General features: G+C 40.0%; 3 protein-coding genes across 7 annotated transcripts in view; 2 read left to right on the plus strand and 1 right to left on the minus strand.

The window, feature by feature from the left end:
* The first annotated feature begins 8 nt into the window (after positions 1 to 8).
* On the plus strand, positions 9 to 3,353 carry LOC122772327 (zinc-binding protein A33-like). The gene is made up of 2 exons (XM_044030286.1): positions 9 to 1,514; positions 1,607 to 3,353. The coding sequence occupies exon 2, from the start codon at positions 1,619 to 1,621 to the stop codon at positions 3,260 to 3,262; it is 1,644 nt and encodes a 547-aa protein (XP_043886221.1). The 5' UTR covers positions 9 to 1,514; positions 1,607 to 1,618; the 3' UTR covers positions 3,263 to 3,353.
* Positions 3,354 to 4,446: 1,093 nt separating this feature from the next.
* On the minus strand, positions 4,447 to 10,491 carry LOC122771990 (adhesion G protein-coupled receptor G3-like). 2 transcript variants are annotated; one of them, XM_044029596.1, is made up of 13 exons: positions 10,429 to 10,491; positions 10,272 to 10,331; positions 10,091 to 10,142; positions 9,793 to 9,883; positions 9,070 to 9,201; positions 8,205 to 8,378; positions 8,072 to 8,120; positions 7,887 to 7,978; positions 6,878 to 6,996; positions 5,815 to 6,095; positions 5,319 to 5,421; positions 4,791 to 5,095; positions 4,447 to 4,684 (listed from the first exon to the last, which is right to left on the minus strand). In XM_044029596.1, the coding sequence occupies exons 1-13, from the start codon at positions 10,478 to 10,480 to the stop codon at positions 4,566 to 4,568; spliced, it is 1,629 nt and encodes a 542-aa protein (XP_043885531.1). In that variant the 5' UTR covers positions 10,481 to 10,491; the 3' UTR covers positions 4,447 to 4,565. The 2 variants fall into 2 exon arrangements, with proteins under 2 accessions (XP_043885531.1, XP_043885532.1); XM_044029597.1 differs by lacking the exon at positions 10,429 to 10,491 and having other exon boundaries at positions 10,049 to 10,142; positions 10,272 to 10,294.
* Positions 10,492 to 14,317: 3,826 nt separating this feature from the next.
* LOC122772225 (multiple epidermal growth factor-like domains protein 11) overlaps positions 14,318 to 21,981 on the plus strand; it is an 85,310-nt gene continuing 77,646 nt past the window's right edge. For all 4 annotated transcript variants that reach the window (XM_044030026.1, XM_044030027.1, XM_044030028.1 and 1 more), the window contains exon 1: positions 14,318 to 14,512. The gene's annotated coding sequence lies outside the window, so the exon portion shown is untranslated. The remainder of the gene's footprint in view (positions 14,513 to 21,981) is intronic.

Here is a 21,981-nt window from a genome sequence, read left to right on the forward strand (position 1 = left end):
AATCCTCTCAAGGGTGAAGTTGTCATCTGGATGTTGTCAAAAATGTGTCGACAAATGCGGGCCACGTTTGCCGACCACATCCCTGAAGTTTTTATTTGTCTTTAAGCAATTATAAAAAGTTTTCTAAACCTTTATCACAACAACAGGCTTGATGGAGACGGGGTAAGTGTAAACCAAGCACAAATCTAAAAGAATAAACATAAAATAACCTAAGAACGAAGATACAATTATATCATTTTGAAGCTTACTTAAGTAATTTCAACTTCTCAATTTACATATGTGGATTAAAGATTTGGAGCGAAAAAAGCCTGGTTTATTTGACCTGGTCAAGCCTGCGTTTGTTGTTATACTTAATGGCAAAAATAATCTGCTGTGAATAATTAATATTTAGAGGGTTGACTGCATCGGTTGAATAGTTAACTTACATATATGATGTTCGTAGAAATAGAAAACACTGTCGAAATAGTATTTTATCTCTGTACAAATTGTCTCTCAGCCTGAGATGCATCACATGCCAGGAAAAAAAATGTAAATGATGAGTTTTAATGTTGAAACATGTTTTTTATTGGATGTCAACTCCTCAGCTTTGAGGAGTACTGATAAAAACTATTTCGAAGGTGCATTTGACTGGTACGCGAGCTTCCTCTGGTGGTACTTGGAGGAAAATCAGAAATGGTGTTCTACGGAATATACCAGTATTCATTCATTCATTCATTGTGTACCCCTCTATGAGGGTCACTGGAGGCGCTCTCAGCTGACACAGTGTCCACACTGTGGTGAATTGGACTGCTCTGTATCACAACATGAGATTTTTTTTTCAGAATTATTATTAAGATCCTAAATTTCATGTAACTGCAGCGTGAGTTGGATGATTCTTTTCCATGGTTGCTCGTGAAAGTACAAAGATGAAAGGCAAGTGAGCCCTTTTTTTTTTTTTTAAGGGATTCAAAGTCATCAAAGGCAAAAATCTTTTGTCAAAGGATGGCAAGTGACATCATCAAAGGCAGTTGTGGTTGTTGTCCATTTAAATAGACTGAGTGTAATTGAGTGTTCACTTTGCCAGAGAAAAGCCACGTGAACACAGTTAGAACATGCAAAAACCCCACACAGAAAGGACCTTGTTTTGACCGCGAACCAGAGTCTTCTAGCTGTGCAAGGCAAAGAAGTTTTTTGAAATGTATCAAATGAATTTAGTGGCAATGTTTTCATTGTAATATATTCCTCTACTTCTGCTGAGACTCATTCCGTCCGTTCCTCTTTGCAGTACAACTTGATCCGAGTTCAGTTGCAAATCTGGTCAGTCTTGCCGATCAACTCCTTAAGAAGGCTTAAGAAGTGGACATTATAATGACGCCCTCCCATAGAGGCAGTTAGAGGAGGTGGAGCTACACTGAAAAGAGAAGTCACATCCCCCGATGACAGCTGGGCTACAGTCGGTGTAAGACATTGTTCCTGCAGAGAGCAACTGGGATAAGGTTTGAGACACAGCAGAACAGTCCTCTATATATAAACTGGTGAGTACACAGTTCTTGGTTCTATATATATTTACTCAAACCACTGTGTTGACATTTTCCCTCATCTGTCCCTCCGTTTGACCCTCTGTCAGTGTGTGTTCAACATGACACTTGCTGCCTGTCCGCTGTCTGAGGCGCAGTTTCTGTGCTCCATCTGCCTGGACGTGTTCACCTGTCCCGTCACCATACCGTGTGGACACAACTTCTGCAAAAGCTGTATCACCATGAACTGGAGGATCAGCAGGAAGATCCAGTGTCCCGTGTGCAAGAGGCTTTTCGACACGAGCCTCGAGCTGCACGTCAACTATTTCATATCTGAGATGGTTGATCAGTGGAGAGAGTGGTGCACGAGGGAAACCTCAGAAGATACTGAGAGAGGCAGGGTCCTCTGTGACATCTGCACCGGGACCAAATCAAAGGCTCTCAAGTCCTGCCTGGTGTGTCTGGCCTCGTACTGTGGGGTTCACCTGGAGCGACATCACCGAGTGTTGGCTTTAAAGAAACACAAGCTTATTGACCCGCTCAGTAACCTAGAGGGCAGAATGTGTACAAAGCACAATGAGTTCATGGATCTGTTCTGCAAGACTGACCAGACGAGCGTGTGTCAGTTTTGCAAGGAGACAGACCATCAGTCACATGATGTTCTGCCCCTGGAAGTGGAGTACAAAGGAAAGAAGAGCGAGCTGGGGAAGATGGACGTTGTGTTTCAGCACATGATCCAGAAGAGACAGCTGAAGATGCAGGAGATTCAGCAGGTGACAACGCTCACCCAGGCAGCAGCAGACAAAGAATCAGCAGATGGTTTGCTTGTCTTCGATCTACTGAAGCAGCTTGTGGAGACGGGCCAGGATGAGCTCCTTGGACACATTAAAGAGAAAGAGGACATGACCACAAAAAGAGCTGAGGTCTTCATTAAAGAGATGGATTTAGAGATCTGTCAGCTGATGAAGACAAACTGTGACGCTAAGCTGCTCTCACTTTCTGACGACCACCTCTACCTGCTCCAGAACTTCTCGTCCCTGAGCGCCCTCCCACCCACTAAGGACTGGGAAAGCGTCAGCCTCCATCAGCCAGCTTTTGAGGGAACAGTGGCCAGAGCCGTGGTTCACCTCAGGGAGACGCTCAACAACGAGATCATGAAGCTGCTTCGGGCCGAACTGGAAAGGGTGCAGCAGTATGCGGTGGATGTGACGTTAGACCCTGACACGGCACATCCCAAACTCATCTTGTCTGATGATGGAAAACAAGTGAGTCTCAGTGACACAGAGAAGAATCTTCCCAGCAATCCAGAGAGGTTTTCATACTGTGTTATGATCATGGGGAAGCAGAGCTTCTCCTCTGGTAGATTCTACTATGAGGTTGAGGTTAAGGGGAAAACTAAGTGGGACTTGGGGGTGGCCAGTGAGTCGGCAAACAGAAAGGGAAAAGTCGTCTCCTGCCCGCAGGGCGGCTACTGGGCTCTGCAGCTGAGGAACAGAAATGAGTACGTGGCTCTTGCTGATCCAGACATCGCGCTCCCCCTGAAACTGCAGCCTCAGAAAGTGGGCGTGTTTGTGGATTACGAGGACGGCTTGGTCTCCTTTTATGACGTCGATGCTGCAGAAATGATCTACTCTTTCACCAGCTGCTCCTTCACCAACAAACTCCAACCGTTCTTCAGTCCATGTTTAAGTGACGGCGGAGAAAACTCTGCCCCTCTCAGGATCTCTGATGTTCAGAGAACTACTTTGAATCAGTATGTGATGTAAAAGTTGGCACAATGACTTGATCACTACGGATGTTATGGTTTTGTTTAGGATTTTTTTATTTGTTTTTCAATCTTTGTGTCTGTTTTTTAGCTAACTTTTTTAAAGTGACAGTACAGTTGAACAAACAGAAATGTTCTGTTAATGTTCTGTTTAATTTGATGTGGATATTTGGAGGATGGTGCTCATGTAGCTTGATACAGCTTATTTTAATCAGGAAAGATTTTTTACATCAACTGATACACCACAAGACCATCTGCCATGCTGATGAAATTAGAGATGAGGTTAGGATATGGATGGACTAATGGATGAATTAATTAACTTGTCTTGTTTACAGGTTCAGGTAATGTTTTTAAAGCAGTAGATGAGGTTTACTAATTTTCCAAAATTCAATAAAATACATGTAAAATGTAGAAGGAAATGACGAAACAGGATTTGCTGCAATGTGCATTCTCCTCTCAATACTCGCAAAAAAAGTCTGTTTGAAATGGAAGTGTGCGGGCAAAATGAGCTTCTCACTGGATTCATAACATCAATAAACGTTTTCCCATGAAGTCAGTCATCTCAGTCACTACTTCCAGGTCTTCTTAAATAAGACGTTGTGTCAATGTTGTTCCCATTTAGACGATGATTATGTAAGTATGGCACATATGACTGACCGGTCAGTTTCAGGTTCATTCATTCATCATTCTGCTGCTTTATCCTGCACATGAGGGTCGCTGGAGCCAATCCCAACTGACATAGGGGTGACGTAGTCCATCACAGGGCCACATAGAGACTCAAACAACCATCCACTCTCGCAATTACGGTCAATTTAGAGTTTCCTATGTGCCTAATCCCTAAATCTGCATGTTTTTGGACCGTGGGAGAAAGTGGAGAACCCGGAGAAATCCCACGCACACACGGGGGAGAACATGCAAACTCCATGCAGAAAGACCCTTAAGTATAGTGTATAGTGCTAACCACTAGACCAACCGTTTGCCGAACGTCAACATATGGCACCCACCGAATCGTGAATCTTGGGGCTGTTTCACATGAGTTCACATTCTTGCGGGGGACGCCTCAACCGGTTTCCACCTTAAAATACTCAATTTGAATACCTTTTTTTTGTGTGCAGCTCGTAAACCCGAACACATGTTTCATCATAGCCACCTTAAATACAAAGTTGTCAAGACAGTTACAGTAAGTGATGCATAGTCCTCTAATCTTTACTGAAAAACAAAACAAAACAGAAAGATAGTTATCCAAGATATAGACAGACCTAATATAGGCTATGGATCTATATGCTGTACATATAAGTTGAATATCAATTATTGAAACTAGTAGTCATCATTTTCTGAGAGGAGGACGGGTCTTTGATGGAAGAGTTGTGGTCAGATCGAGACTTGCAGAGCAAAGCAACAGACCACAGGAACATAAATACACCTGGGAAGAGAAAATAATAAGATCAAATAAAGGCAGTGAGTTCTTCGTGTCATAAAAAAGCACAGTGCACACGAGCGAGTTCATGGAGGATCTTGTCCTTACTGACCCTGCAGGGAGTTAAGTATCGTGAACAGGTAGATCCCAGGGAGAGACATGTAGGTGCTGCCTGCTAAGCCCCAGGGCAACCCCAGCACACAGCTGAGGCCCAGCACTGTGGCGCAATCCTTCCATAACCTCGCCCTCTTCTCTCCCTTCTCCTGCTTCCAGCCAGTGTCTCCTCTTACGTGCCAGAGCTTAAACAGCACCAGTCCCATCATACAGGAATTGCAAAGCACCACCAGGCACGGAAAGGCCACGGTCGTGATGAAGCTGACGACAAGCCTCTGAGGGAAGTCTTTGCTCATCCAGCATCTATGAGTTAATGAAACCAATTTAAACAGAAAAAATGGCCGAGAGTCAAAGTTAGAGCTGTAGTTTGCAAACCTTGCAATAATCACATGGATTATGTCCATTACAGTCAAACCATTGACAAATGAGTTCACACGGTGCTGCTCAAAAATAGAGGCAGAATAACATCAGCATCATCATGAAGCGTTAAAGGTTGCCCACTGCATATTGACAAGCCATTACTTACATCTGTGATGTTGAGTTCTGGTTGCCTGAATCCTTGTGTTGCAGACTGTCCTTTCCATAAACACCTGCAATCCCACAAACCACTGCAATCAGGGTGGGAAGACCTGCAGGAAGACAGGAAGGTTGTCACTGAATTGTGCCATTTGATCCAAAAAAGACAGAAATGAAGAGTCAAATGTGTGAACGTTTTGATTTGATAGTGATTTGTTTCTGTTGTATTCTGAGTCTCCCTTTCCTTGAAAGGTGATATACAAATTTAACTTTATTGTTATTATTATTATTGTTGTTGACTACAACTACTCTATACACAGGTCCTTTTCAGTGCTGTAGTAATTACTAACACTTCCTATGCAGCAATGAAACCTAAAGAAAAAGGAAAGAATCAAAGAGAGTCAGACAATATAAACATATAAAACATGATTTAATATCAGGATTTATTCGCCTATAAGCCTAAATGGCAAAAAAAAAAAACTCCATTATTTGTTTACTACACTCACCCCATCCCACCAGGCTGAGTTTGAGCACGTATCTCCTGACGTAGATGTTGAAGACTTGGACGAGGAGAAGATAGAGGTGGAATCCCTCCACGGCCGTCCAGCACAAGGTGGCCAGCAGGGACCAGTGCAAAAAGAAGCCCAGGAAGCGGCAAACCCAGCCCTCTTCAGTCTCACTCAGGTGCCACACCCAGAAGCTGCACAGCAGGAAGCTGAGATGGAGGCACAGCAGTGCCCCGGTCAGCTGCATATGTACACTGATGGCCTTCTCTGGACGCCGCCGTCTGAGAGAGAGAGACAATCACCAGACATGGTGTTATCTGCAATTGCCTGTTCTCAGTCATTCTTCATCATGAAATCATTGGATTTAATTAGTAATTAGTAGTGACAAATACCAAATATGTTGCCCTGTCCTTAGTCTTTAAGCTTCAATTTATGTTATTTCCTTTTAGTCCACTTTGTTAAAACAAACTTCAACCAAATCACTTTGACTGTTCATCCCACATAATCCTATATAACTATGAGACCTTGTATGAAATGCCTGTTATTGAGGTGTTTTGTAAGTAAGTGTAAGCCTAGAGCTAAGGGGACATGTATGTACGTATTATTTTCTTAGAGGGAAAATAATACAATATTCACAAATGATCTGCAACTGTGGGTTCCATATTTGCGGATTCATTCCCACACTTTCATGTGGATTTATAGAATTTAAATTTCATGTCCCAGTGTTTATTACGACCTGTCTTAAATTATCCACACAGATGTTTTTACTCAGTTATTAAAATACCCACATCTTAGGCTTCAACTAACTCGGTGCACGATATACCTGTCACATTTCTGACACACTACACACACTGGTGCGCTTAATAAGTCACCTGCCAATGTTTGAAGCCTCTCAATCAGACTGCAATTAACAGATGGACAGACAAGTGTTCCTTGAATTAAGTGTGTGTGTGAGAATGAATGGTTGTTTGTCTCTATGTGGCCTTTTGCCTTTCACCCTATGTCATCTGGGATTGGCACACATTTTATAATGATTCATTGCACACACACAAATAAAACTCACTGTAGACATAGGTAGATGATCAAGCTGATGACTGTGAAAAAGACGGAGAGTGCTGATCCAATGTAGGTGATATAGGAAAGATTTGTAGAATTAGCTTCATCCACTGACAGCACAGGGTTCTGTCAAAGCAAATAAGAGGATACAGTATAATAACAATTCAACTCGTAATTAAAGTCAGAATTGTGGAGGGCGTACCTCTATTATCTATTACCTTTTTCATTCTGCATATAAAAATGGAGTGGTAACATTCTGGTGCACTCATTTGTAATACATTTTATGAATTTAAGAACATTTAGTTCAAGTGTTTGTTGTTGTTGTTTTTTTTTTTACATTTTTATGCTCTCAGTAACAAAAAGTACCTTTAAAGGTGATAAAAGTTCTGTATTAAGACATAAAATGATCATGATGTGTCATCAGAGATTACATGGTAAACTGAAATGCTGGCATCACTGAAAACATTTTCATTTGCAGACCGCACTATGTTCGTGTTTGGTTTTAGGTCTGTTGCTCCACACTTATCACTCGTGACAGTAAACACTTGGTTTACTGACACACATGTTCATCTGTGGAGGGCCGACAAAAGAGAGGAAGTTAATAGTGACGGCTACCATGGCTACTTCAATATTTTAGGGAAACAAAACTAAACTCTTTCTCTTTGTCAATAGATATTAAACATAAACAGCATTTTAACGGTCTAATGATTCTCAGCTGCTGCACACATTTAATTTGGTAGCACACAAATCTATCTATACAATCATAGAAACTGAGAAAAAGGAAAGAAAATAAAGGTAATTATTATTAAAAACACCAAAATGCAAGATTGGCATTTTGAGATTTTCTCAAAATGAAGCTGGTTTTCAAATAAAATAGTGTTTCAAAAACACCAATAAGATCTACTTTAACTACTTTAGCACTACTCGTTTTCACGTAGACAGGCCTTTATACTTGACCTTGCTGTACATATTTTAAATGGTAATGAAAATGTGTGTAGAGCTAATTATTATTTTACCACAAGCACTGCAAAGAAACTGAGGTGGTTGCAGTTGCAAACAAATGTGTCCCCACTCTCACTGGTGTCACAGCCATCTGTGATCCATTGACCTACAACACACACAAATACAGTTTGAAAATGATCGTTGTACTTTAAGAGAGGCAGAGTACTGTAGGCTGATATATGTACAGTGTGTGGCCCACCTGTTCTGTTCTGTAACTCCTGCCAGGACACACAAATCCCACTTTTCGCCTGAAACATAATCAAAAGTGAAGTAAAAAATTAAGAGAAAGGCAGATCACATTTCCTGCATGTTTACTTGCAGTCATTTCTTACCTGTCTGTCATGTTGAAAGGTTAGTTTGATGGGTTGTGAGAGGTCTTTGACAGGATGGCTCCCTGCCCTCACGAATAGGACTAACCCTCCCAGAGGACTGCCCTGACTGTGGACTGGCAGGTTGGGAGTGAACCCTGATCTTGATCTGGATCTTTTTCTTTGACTGGGACTCAGCTGCAGAGACAATTCAGAAATGGTTTCAGGTGATGAGATTTTAACAATACTGGCTGCAGGTTATTCGGACCTCAGGTTAATGGTACACAGTGGCTGATTATGAGTGTACAAACGCTGGCGCCAATCCCAGTGGACATAGGGCGGAAAGGCGAGGTCCACCCTGGACAGGTCGTCAGTCCATCACATAGAGACAACCAACCATCCATTCTCACACTCACACCTACAGTTCATTTAGAGTGTCCAATTGACATAATCCCCAAATCTGTGGGAGGAAACCAGACAACCCGGACAAGTAAGTAGAGGGCAGTTCTAAACTTAACATAAGAAATTTCTTCTTCATTTGAACTTTTGGAGTCTACCCCTCACATGATATTTAACGTCAGTAAGACAGTCTCCATTGCTAGTTTCACTTCTTCAATGGCATGTGATGACAGTTTTGTAAGCAATGTCGCCATGTAGAGGAAAATAGACAATAAAGTACGGTACAGCACCCGTCTGCAATACAGACCTATACACCTCCACAGCATTACCGCTCATCTATAATCAACTTTTTAAAAGTCATTTTGAATATATGAGAAACATTTTTCTTCAGAGTCAAATGTCCTAAAACTGAAACCTGCATGCACCTCTGTATCCTCATGTGTACTGTGGTGAGTGGATGGTGTTATTTTAGACCTGAATAGCTACTGACCATAAAGTATGTGCTCTTGAACACTGTGGTCACCAGCACCACCTCCTCCTCCTGAGAGCCACCTCCTTTACTCTTCTGCAAAGCTGAGGATGGTATGTGAACCCTGTGCATTTCAGTGGGACTCTCGTCAGCCTAAAAGTTACAAGAACAAACAAAATCATGCAGTTTATGATTATGTATCTCACCAGCCACATTATTAGGCCTAATACAGTGACTGGAGAGGAACCTGATGTGGTCTTTTGCTCTTGTAGTCTACTGTAAGGTTTGAAGATGGTCTTCTGCAGACCCTGGTTGTAACTGCTGCTCATTGCATATTTTTTACTTTTCCATAATATTTTCTGTAAAATCCCAGTAGATAGGCACTTTCTGAAATACCCAACAACCATGAGACGTTCAAATTCCCTTAAATCACCTTTCTTCTCCATATTGATGGTTGATTTGAATGTCAGCACATCGTCTTGACGCGTGTCTACATGTCTAAACACGCTCAGGTGCTGCAGTGATGAGATATTTGAATAAACAGGCAGATGAATGAAATGTATCTGAATGAAGGAGCTGTGAAGTTTGTTTAAAATGATTCGAAAAATGAATGGAAATCAAATTTGTGGACGTGACGATTCAAATCCCATGAGAGTGCAGTGATAAAATGGTTGAAATTCACAACAAAAATGATTATTTCAATTGCTCTGGATTGCTCTCCAGTTACCCAAATCATGTCCTCACCTGTTCAGATACCTTCACACGCCGATGAATGAAGTTCGGCATGAAAAAGCGTCCTTTTCTATCACAAGTTGAAATTAGTTTCTCGTAACAGCTGCCAAAACACACACCACATAATATACTATTTAAGCAAAGTATAACAAAAATGTTGCTATTCATAGGTAACAATATGTTGTCTTATAATAATTCATTATCACATCATTGATTTAGACAGCAAGGAACACATATCTTAAATGGCGTAAGGAAAAAGAGATATTACCCTTCCCTACAGTGTCAGCTTAGCTTCCGCTATATGAGTTACCTGGTCCAGTTGATACTTTGATAGCATTCGTTGAAGACATTTTGACATAAATCTGTCAGTGACAGACAGAAAAAGTCAATAAAAGGTGTAATATAATGGTAGGTATACAAATAAATGATAGAAGTTGAGATCTGACGTGTAAGTGACAGATGACACTTGACACAGAAGGCTAGCTGCTTACGTCGTGTGGGTTTTTCTGTTGCCCCATCTTTATCATTCTCTTTGCCTGACGATCCACGACCTTGAAAGTTGAAAATGTGAAGTTAAAAAGCACACAACCACAAACTTATGCAGCCAAAATGTTGAACAAAAAAAAAAACACCCACCCAACAACTTACCACCACCATGAATTACAGAAAGACAGGAAAGGGTGATGAAAACAATCCGCATTGTGGCGTCTCACTGTGATAACCAGCTCATGCACTGGGTTGTTCTTCGTGTCAATGAGGTCAGTGGAGAGTTTCACATCTCCATCACATGGACGTGCCAGGGCGGACGGGGGGGGAAACAGGAAATGATCAGATGGTTTTCTGTAAGAGAGAAAGAAACAAAGAAAGACACTTGTCGTTAAGATAAAGGATTTCCCCTATGACAAAATGTTCAACATTAAACTTTGCCTTGAGCAAAGAGGAAGTTTCCAAAGGTTAACGTTTTCCTTTACACGCAAGAAAATCATCGAGCACTGACAATGAACAGCTGTGTAGGAAGCAAAACTGTGGCCTGTCTCACAGAGCTGAATGGTCTCCAAATAATGGAGTTAACCCCTTCATTCACTCTGATCTTAACAAGAAAATATGCTACAAAATATGGCTAACATACTTTCCCCATGGCAACAGTTGGGTGACAACCAACGGAATCCATTGAGAGCTTCTTAATTTAATAATTTCATTAATACATAATCAGTCTCCCTTGGTGAAGAATTTAAAAAAAGAAGCACAACATTCCGGAGTAAGATGGAAACGGACACTATTAAAATGTATTCAAGATTTTCAACCTATTTTTGGCAGGGATATATGCAGATTAACAGCGTTATTAGCAATTATAGACTATAATCTATAGATTTTGTCATCCAGAATGATGACCATGATGACCATGATGATGATCAGATTTGACTCCTGAAGTCTTCACAGGCGTTGAAGTCATCCTGTCCTCCATGTTACATCCAAACCATAATTAAATGAGTTCACACAATCCTGGATACGTCTGTATACGTCTCTCTGTGTTTCTCAGTGTAGAAGGTTTTTGTTTTCATGTGCACAGAGCGACACAGGGCAAAGAAGCAGACAGTGTGGGTAAAGTAACTTAAAATAAAAATAACTTTGCTGTTTTGTCTCTGCAAACATGTCTCACTACTGCAAACTGGGCTGGCTGTCACTAACTGTTACCACGGTGACACATTATGAACCAATAATCAAAGGTGTTAGTTTTAAGCATTTTACAAACAATTGCTTTACAAGCTCCTTTACATAATACAGTCACTGACAGAAGTCTTGTTGCATCTTCATATATATATTATTTTATTGTCCTCTGTACATACATTCATATTTTTAATTTTTGCATGCATTTGATCTTGTTTTCTCTTTATCACTACACAATTCTGTTTTATTTTTACACTTGCCCTGGTAACCGTTTGTTTCCCATGTCAATAAAGACCTTTGAATGTTAAATTGAGAGAGTGAGAGAGATCTTTGAATGATGAGCTGAGTTTGAGCTGAACTCCAGACAAAACCATGCAACGCATGCAAACGTCATGTAACGAGTAACCTGACTGTGTCATGTCAGTATTTGTTGACATATACAACACATTTATTAAGTGTTTATAAATGTGTGACTCTTAGAACCTTCAGTTTTCTGAACAGTGGAGATGAGGTCTCATTATAATTCTAAGCAGTTTCCAATCTTACAAATCGTTTTTGCAGCAGAAAAACTTTATGAAGATTATATTTGCCCAAACAATATCACAATATTCTTCTTGCTGTCAACACTTTAGTTGTTACCTAAATGTATTCTTTTGTTGAAAGTTGTCTAGTTCTACTGTTCTAGTGAGACAACTTAATATCCCTCCTTGTCCAAATTGATTCATTTGAGCTGTTCCTCCATCTAGTGGTAGCACCAAGAATGACGCTGAAGAGCCAGCCAGGGGGCGCCACAAATGGGGGAAGAAGAAAAAAAGTGTAATTTTCACTATTATACTAAAACTAGTTAGTACTATTACGGAGAAAGCAAGACACCATTAATTTAACTGCATAGAACACCTATTAAATAATAATACTAATAATGATAAAAAATACTTTCTTAAGTTTCCCGACCCCCTCTCCTCCGGCTGATTAGACTGTACCTGCTCTGTGGGCGGAGTTTTCTGACGTCACCCCAGAGAGAAAGCGTTACCGACCTAAACTAATATCTAAATGACGCAAACTCTCTGGTTCCAACGGAAGGTAAAAAATAAAAAAGAGGAGGAAAGACGTGACAAAGACAGAGGTTAATGAAAGAGCATGTGATGACTTTATTTGTCTGTTAACTAGCAGAGAGTGTAGTGTTAACCTTAACTTGCTAACTTGAACGGTAGTAGCATTTTTACATGGTTTGCTAATCAATAAATAGCTAGTTTTAACGTCAGTTAATGTGACGTTATGGAGGAGGGGCCTAAGCCCTAAATAGTAAAAGTAGGTTACTTTCCCACATTACATTCCTCAGGGGAATTTGTAAAGATTAGATCTATTCAGCAGGTGTTTTGTCTACATTTTTATTGACATCTGGTTATCTAACGTTTGACCTGTATGTAATAGTCAGTTAAAATGTTAACTATATCTTTTCCACCCCTTTCATATATCATAGTTGTAAGCCTAGTGTGTGTTTATAGTGTTAAATTTACATCAGCGTTAAAGTGCATAACATTCATTTTAATCTCCATAAATTAGATTAGATTAGACTTTATTAATCCCACATTGGGGATATTCTCTTCTTACTGCAGCAAGAATGAGCAGGGTTAGACACGTGACAGAATACAATACTATAACTGAAAACTGAAAAGCTATAATAGTGGTTTTATTTTATTTACACTTGCATGTACAAATTAAAATGGGCTATATCGCTGCGCAAATAACACACAATGACCAGCTATTTGTCTACAGACTTCCCTTGCAAAAATTCACACATCCACAATCCAATTATTACCACCAAATTGGCTAGACTGATTGTTATTTTATTTTTATTTTGGCACCATATACCTATGCCTATACTGGCAACCAATGGTGGCTGGTGAATTTTTTTTTGGTGGAGGAATCGTCTAGTCAGTTTACATGGGCTATATAACCACCCACTGGTGATATGCAGTTACCGCATATCTCCACTTGGACACGCCAAAGCACAACAGAAGTTGTGCAAGCTTCTCTATCACTCTTTTGTTCGCATGACATTGTCCATATGTTTGTGTTTTTTGCTCTTTCAGAGAAATGTCTGAATCCAGGCTTGTTCGGTGTCCGGCATCTGAAAGAGGAGGCAGGGGAAACAAAACATGGCCCTGACTTTCGTTTGTCGCTTTATGGCGACGTTCGGCTGGTCGGGTCAGGGTTCTGTAAGCCAAAGCTTTTCTTCTATGAAAGGTCTTATGTTGGAGCAAGAGAAAGGTGTTTGGTGCTTCTTTTTCCATGATGAAACTGGCAATTAAGTGCTGGTAAAGTTACTTACATAGAAGTAAGCGCCCCCTACGACCCTCATGTGATGGATAAAGCGGTAGAACTTTACTTTATGCAAGGGCCTTGCTTTATGGAGGCAATCCTAGCAGCCTGACTGGACAAACTATCCAAAGTGTGTGTTTGATGTTCTGAAGCAGACATTTACTACACAAACAAAGAAGAGTTACATTATCACTTTCATTATTAAGGTTTGGGAAAAGGGAGGGATGAGAGTGCATGTTCATTACAATCTGCAGACTCACCATTAGTTAGTGAATTCTTAGTTCTTACATATTGGACCTTTAAATTGGACTCCCTTATAGAAATTTTGATTATAAATAAAAAAGAAAGAAGAAAAGAAAAAAAGGGTTTTTTTTATGGCACAGAAAAAAAAACACTTTTTCATCTGGAGACATCACGCAAGCCGGATGTGCGGCCATAGTGTTTTTTTTTCCCTCCGCCCCCCTCACAGCGAAGACGGCGGTGTGGTGGGGGTGAGTCCTCTCGCTGCCCTCGCTGCTCTTTGGCTGCGCTGCAGTAGCAGAAAGAGGACGCGCTCAGCTCAAGTTGGCGGAGACAGACTCGCTGCTGAGCGGACTGTGCTGCTGCTCCTGAGCCGTCACCGACGCCGACACCTGCCGCTGTGCTGCGCTGGTCCCAGGTTCACGTCAGTCTGCTCCAACAGACCCTTCAGTCGCACAAAGGCCCAGAGGAGCAACTTTGTTCCGGACGCGTCCTCCGGCAGGTGAGCTTCACACTGCCTCACACACACACACATGCTCATGTGGGACGTGTTTTAACATTAGTGTTGTTTTTCTGAACATTTGTCTCTAAGCTGCTTAAATTCGTCATCATAACTCGAGAAACGTTAAAATCCAACTGCTTAAGAAAGGAATCAAATTTTGGGAATGTAGTAATAATTAATATGAATGGATTTCTGCTGTAAGTTTTTATTTTAGGTGTTTAATTGTTTTTTTCCTTCGTTTTACCCGACATTTTATTTATTTTAAATTAAATAGATAATGTCAGCTTCATAATATACAGGAAAATTAGCTTTTTCTCCTGAGCGTCCTGTTGTTTTTTCTTTTCTTCCTCGCATCTATCCTCAACTGATCAATTGTGATTAAAATAAATACATTTGATGTTAATGAGATGGGTCAGGTTGATCATGGCTGTTTTATTATTATCTATTGATCTCCTGCCCTGGGGCAGGTACTATACACAGGCAGGAGCGTATTGTAAGCACTAGATGGCGATGTTGAGCAGGGCACATGGGCATTTGCAGCCGGGTCTGATTTCTCTTTTAGACGTTGTCCGTTAGTTTGTCTCAGTTTTTAATAGATATTGTATGAATAACAATTGCGTGTATGGACCTGAGCATGCTAATTTTAAGCTGCTGAGTGGAAGTGTTGTTCAATTTAATCAACAATTGAATCGATTATTGATTGTTTGCTAAATTAGTTGCTCACTCTTTTGATAATGGATGAATCAGTTTGAGTGGTTCCCTGATTTCAGCTTCTTAAATGTGAATTATTTGCTTCTCATTGTCGGTAAACTGAATGTGTTTGGTTTTGGAAACACAGATCAACATTTTCTGACATTTATTAAGCAAATTAACTAGATTAAAGATTATTGTCATGCACTAAGTATCAATGCAACATTATTACCAGGAATGAAATTCTTTGTGGTCAGTGTCTGCTCAACTTTACAAAAGGAAAATGGCAATAAAAAACAAAATTTAAATAAATAAAAATTAAGATCTAGAAATGAATAAATTAATTAATGAAGAAAATAATAATCAGATGAATCGATAGTGGATAAAACCTTTTGTTGTTGCAGCACTAGTTCCGTTTATGTTCTCCCCACTGCTCTGCTTCAAACTGTGCTGTTCAACGTGTCACAGAGACATTTGTCACAAACGTGCCCTCTCAATAATAGTAATGCAGCCTCTGACGACTCCTGAGCTCTTACGCTAATTAAATCAGTTTTACTTTTTAAGATGATGCTGTGTGGGTGGCTGAGGTGGTGTGTGTGCGTGTGCGCGCGCGTGTGTGTAAAATCCTGAGGTTGCCAGTGAAGTGTGCCGGGCAAGACAGGCTGCACTGAGCTTATTTGGAGAACAATGTCATGTGATCCAAAAGTTAAAGGGATAGTTGGTTGGTTTTCACTATGAAAATGGCTACATTCACACTGCTCTATTTTTTTATTATTATTTATTAAACACATGTACTCTGCCCTTGATTTGCTGGCTAATTTTTTTTTTCATTGAGACTGCAGTTCTGCTGAGGTTGGAACGATTGTTTCTTGTTAGTAGTAAGATCAACCAAGCAAACAACTGTTGAGGAGGAAATCAGAGGAGGTCTCTTAGTATGGATTATTTTTGATATGGAGCTTAAGTGCTTGTGTGGACACACATTTTTTTGTTTGAAAAATAAATGTAACTTAAAAAAATGTCATAGATGTAACCAGTGGAATTTAATTCGGGGGAGTGAGTGATTTACAAAGCTACATAAACAGCAACATAAAGCAGAGAACATATCTGCAGGTTAGCATACGCTTAAGCTTACATAGATTTTTATCTTTTATCTTTTGTTATTTTGTTGCAGCCATGTGTCTGCTGCTTCTCTGCACTGGAAACTAGGACTATGTCAAAATGGCAGAAGAATGCAATTAGCAAAGCGTGTTAATTATACATTTGTTTAGTTTTGAACAAAAATAATTGCGATTAACAATATTATTGCAATGACTCAAAAAACATGTTTTAATATAATAGGATACATATTTTTTTGGTAAAAAACAATTTAATAAGATCATAGAATAATATAATGAATTAATAAATAGTAAGTCACAAGGAAATATGCAGCTCCCTATAGGCACATTTAGAAAAAGATCTTAAGCACTATATGCTTGAAAGTTGGACTGGATTTTCAAGTCATGATTAACACGATGATAGAAATTCACCACAGTTAACATTGTGAGTGCTTAAATCCCAGTAACCAACAGTATCCAATATATATTGTCCCATCACTAATACACACTCTCAATGTCTGCCAGAAAAATTGCATTTAGATATTTTGGTCCTACAGGACCAAATAAGTGCTTCATACAACCACACTTCAAAAACCTGAACTGCCCCTTTAAGCTTCAGACACCCTCAGTATTTATACTATGACTGCAGTTACATAGTTGTCCTCTCCACACTTTGTTGTGCCGTTATGATTCAGCCTTTTAACACTTAACACAATTCAAAGACTAACCAGCCATCGAGTGTTGAAGTGTGTCGGCAGCAGAAAGCAGTTTCTCCGGGCCACAGTCCTGCTGCAGCTGCTACAAAGCCATGCAACACCTGATTTGGTTCAGAATAGATGAGGACCATACAACGTTCTGTGGGCCACAGTGTAGTTTTGTCTTTGTCCCTGAAATTCAATCATGCATGTGCCATAAGGTTGTTTATCAGTCGACAAACACCTTTCACTGGACTTCCTATTTCCGTCCCCATTTCATTCAAACAGGGTTTTCATATTCATGAAAAAGTCGGGAGCAGGTTGAATTGAAAGAAATGTAAAACTCAGCTGTAAATTGTTTTTCACTGATGCATCAGTCTCTTGTTATTTTGTGTGTGTTTATCGTGAAGGTTAAATTTAGATTTTGTATTTTGGCATGGAAAGGTGTGCAACGTTCTGCATTTTAAGATATCAGGAAAAAATATTACCCATGTAAATATATAGTACGCTCACCAGCCCCCTCTCTTTTAAATATGTGTCTAATAAAATGTCTGGTGTGGTCGTCTGCTGCTGTAGACCATCTGCTTCAAGATTTGACATGTTGTGAGTTCAGAGATGGTGCTCTGTATAACTAGGAATGAGTGGTTATTTGAGTTACTGTTGCCTTGCTGTTATCTCGTCGAGCCTTCGAATGAGTCGGGCCATTTTCATCTGAACTCTCACATCAACGCAGATTTTTTTGCCCAGAGAACTGATGCTCCCTTCATTCTTTTACTTTTTTAGACCATTCTTTGCAAACCTTAGCGATGGCTGTCTGTGAAAATCCCAGTCCAAAAGCAGTTTCTGAAATACTCAGTTCAAAGCAAAAATTCAAAGTAGGCCTACAACTGACATTTACTTTCATAATCGATTCATCTGTCGATTAGTTTCTCGATTCCTTCAGTAATAGTTTGGTCCATAAAATAAATGTTGATCACTGTTTTATTAAACCTGGAAGTTATGATATTCTGAAATGTCTTGTTTTATCCACACACCAAGATTATTCAGTTTTAATTATTTCTTTGTTAAATGTACAAACAAAACAGAAGATATTCATATTTAAAAAGCTTTAATTATTTTAAAAAAAGAACACTCAAACAGAATAATTGATCATCAAAATAGTTGACGATTAATCGAGTAATTGTTTCAGCCCTAGTTCAAACTTCCTGCTTTACAGGGCTAGTAAAGCAGGATGGCCACAACACATGATTGTAGTGTGGTTGGAAGCACCAAGAGGTACCAATGAAAAGAAATAGAGTCGACCTGGATGTTCAGCAGTTTGACAGGATAAACAATTATTGCAACAATACCACAGGGGTGACAGAAGTTACGCACTGGTGCTTTAATAACTAACTACTGTCTGTGGAGCAGGTCCCGGGTAACTACTTTTACCTGAAAAACAAACAGAAAAATAGAGTGTTGAATATATGGTAGGATGGTTTGAGAGATGGAGAAAGATGCTCAGTATATTATCCATCTGCAAGAAAGTAGAAAGAACAACAGTTGAAAAAAATACATTAAAAAATCAAAGTGAAAGACTGTTATTCTGCCTGATGGAGTGGAGAGGGGATGATGGAGCTGACCATTACAGTGCATCATGAAAGCTCTCCTCAAGGCAAAAATAGAAGTAAGGCACATTAGGCGGCCGCTGTAGCATGTGGAGAGAGGGTTGTGGTTACAGCACTGGTGTCATAGCATTGCATGAGGGGATTGATCACTGAGCTTTCAGGACCGTTGACAGGTCAGATGAATGTGTTGGTGGACAGAGCGACGGTGTAGTATTACCTGGTAAAGCCGAGCTGGTTATCATTTTGGTACCAGTGGTTCGACTTAAAGACTTACTACAAAACGATACACATTATTATTACCACTAAGAAAAACACTCATGACACTACCACACTTATTCTTACTATTACTATTATTTTTTATTAGCTCCAGTGCACATTCAAAGCAGTTTGATAACATGACACTTTTACTCTATTGTATGTGTCAGCCTTAATATTGCGGCAGCAGCTGAGCCTTTTTCAAAAAAGCCGTTGAAGAAACTGTATTTATTTATTCCAGAACAAAATATCCTCCTCCTACATAGAGCTGTAGAGAAACAGATGAGTGTCCTCCTGGATTTTCAAATCTGTAAAAGCTGAAAAATTAAAGTCTTGGTTGTTGGATACGTCGTCTGACTGTGAGCACTGTCGGGTCCCTGGACTATAAATCAGGCTGCATATGTGATCAGAGAGTAATGACGACAGCTGGGAGTTTGTGAGATTTTTGGTTGTTTTTTATGGCTTATTTCATTTAATTTAACTGAAGATGAACAGTGGGAATCATCATATTGCTGGGAATAAGTCATGGTCAGAGTTTAATGCTACTGCTTGTTTCTCATTCAGCTGTCAGAGACAGAAACATGTCAGATTGGCGATGTCTAACTGAAACACCTCTGGATGATGAGCTGGGAGCTTTGATTCCCTCACAGATGCTGGATGCATCAAAATGGATTATCCCGAGTCCACAGCAGAACTGTGATGCTCACACTTGCCTGTCCATCATCTGCAGAGTCGGTGTGACCAAACTGTGACAGCTGCTAAACAAAGAGACACGCTATTGCACCGACACTGCAAAAAGTGTGAATTATAAAGATGCAAGATGCAACATTTAGATTTTGAATATGTAATGATCTGTACACAAAACTTGTCAGTCTTTCATGCACTGTCAGGTGGGATTTGTGCATCACATGACATGTGGCATCTGTTATTAAACATGCAGTGTTCTATTTCTCAAAGAAAGGGAATGTCCCAGGTAGATGTGACTGTAGGTACTAAAATTTGGTGGTATCAATTTAGATACCTAACCCTAATTACTGTTTGGATTTAAGATCAATCTTGTGGTCCAATGTGTAGAATTTGGCACTTATTAACGGGAATTAAATACAATATTTAGAATTATCCATCCATCCATCTTCTACCTCTTTATCCTCCACATGAGGGTCTCGGGGGGCGGGGTCACCCGTCCATCACAGGGCCACGTAGAGACAAACAACCATCCACTCTCAAACTCACACTAGAGTATCCAATTTTCCTAATCTGCATGTTTTTGGACTGTGGGATTAAACCCAGAGAAAAACCCACGCACACACTGGGGAGAACATGCAAACTCCAACGCAGAAAGGACCTGGTTCCTATTTAGAATTACGTTTTCATAGATTTACTACGACATGAACCCTTTATATTACAACATATTGGACCCTCTTCTATAGACTCTCTCATGTTGTTGCTGCTTTGTTTGTTAACAAGTTGCAACTTAACCCCTTTATGCCACTAAGTCCTACACACTGGCACTGCAAATATATCATTTGTAGATGTTGAGCGGTAACACATTTATGGCTACGTCTACTTATACTTTCCAAAAGCGAAATGCACAAATTACATCTGAGCCCCTGGATAAAAAGGTTAACCTGAGCAAACAGGGTTTAATCGGCTGTCTCGTGATTAACACAGCTACATAACCAAACTCTAAAACCTCTATATAATGAATGTGTTGCTGTGACCGCTGCGAACATTAAAGCTTAAGAAAGCATTTTTTTTTTTTACTTACCTTAGATATTCACTTTAGAATTCACCTCAGAGCATGTGAAGGTAGTTCCAGCTGCAATCAGCACATTGCTTGATTAGCAGAGTGAAGGTCATCTGTTGGCGTTTGATAGCAAACACTTCAGCAGATTTTCAAATGAAATCAGGATCAGCAGTGTCACAAAGATATGACGGTGAAAAAACATGAAGACGAAGGGGGCGGGGTTACTTAGGTGTTAGTGTGTACAGTACACCACGTAGCTGTGTAGTATACAGTTACTACAACTGCACAGTTAATACAGTATACGTAATCTATACCCAAAGTAGTTATTTATAACAAACTGACACTGTCTGAGGCAGAGGACAGAGCAGGTCACTGCCCTGGGCCACAGACGCACAGCTGTGTTTGATCAATGGATCAATTAAAAATCTGTTTGGAGATTTGTGCCAATAACACATACACACACAGCAAAAAAACGTTCTAATTAATTACTGAAGATTGTTCTTCACTACAAATTACTTTTCGTCTTGTTTTAAAACACTCAATGACAGTTTTCCCTCCGTGTGTGTGTGTGCACAAAATCCGATCATCGGTCATTGCGCTTGGCTCAAATTTATAGGCACATTTTGTCAAAGTAAAAGTTGAAGAAAACTTTTCAACTAAATAAATGTAGGAATAAATAAAAAGCTTCAGATGTTCCATCATAAAATTACTAAGGCTACACTTCCCGAAATTACTACTTGGTCTTTGTTGCCCTGAACATGTGGTGTCAGTCGGTTGCATAGATCCATTTACTCGCTGTCACTGATTCCTGATTTGGCATTTTCAGCTGCATCAGAGGCATTTCTTGTCCTGGTGTCAGGACATCTTAATTAAGACCAATTTAATTATGTGATGTGATATCTGACACTTTATTTTTCTTTTCTTTTTCTTATCTGTTTGAAACTGATAGAAAACCTTCAGTTAAACACTGATGTCAATAGCTGAGCCGAACCTCAGTACATTCCTACCTGCACTCAACTGACTCCAGCTTTCTTCCCTCATTCTTATGTCATTAGCCAGTATGTCTTAGAGGAAGTAGTCTACCCTCTGCAGGGCTGTGTGTGTGACTTTTTACAAATAGTGCTGATGTCTCTTCTTGTGTGTGCCAGCTCACCCAGGAGACTGTTACCACCACAGAAGCATGGCCTCCTGGCTTAACCTCTTTGTGTCTGTCAGTGGACGCAGGGGAGCGATGGCCATGGCAGCTCACATTCGAGTGTGAAGCAGCAGCTGCCAGCGGCTTTGACTTCAGTCATTTCAAACTTACAATGCGAGAAACGAGATGGACTTACTGTGTGTCCATGTGAAGGGAATTCAGAGTTGTCAGTATACGCTTTTTCAT

Source organism: Solea senegalensis, linkage group LG7 (genome assembly GCF_019176455.1).
Source record: "Solea senegalensis isolate Sse05_10M linkage group LG7, IFAPA_SoseM_1, whole genome shotgun sequence".
In the NCBI taxonomy this organism is placed as follows: Eukaryota; Metazoa; Chordata; class Actinopteri; order Pleuronectiformes; family Soleidae; genus Solea; species Solea senegalensis.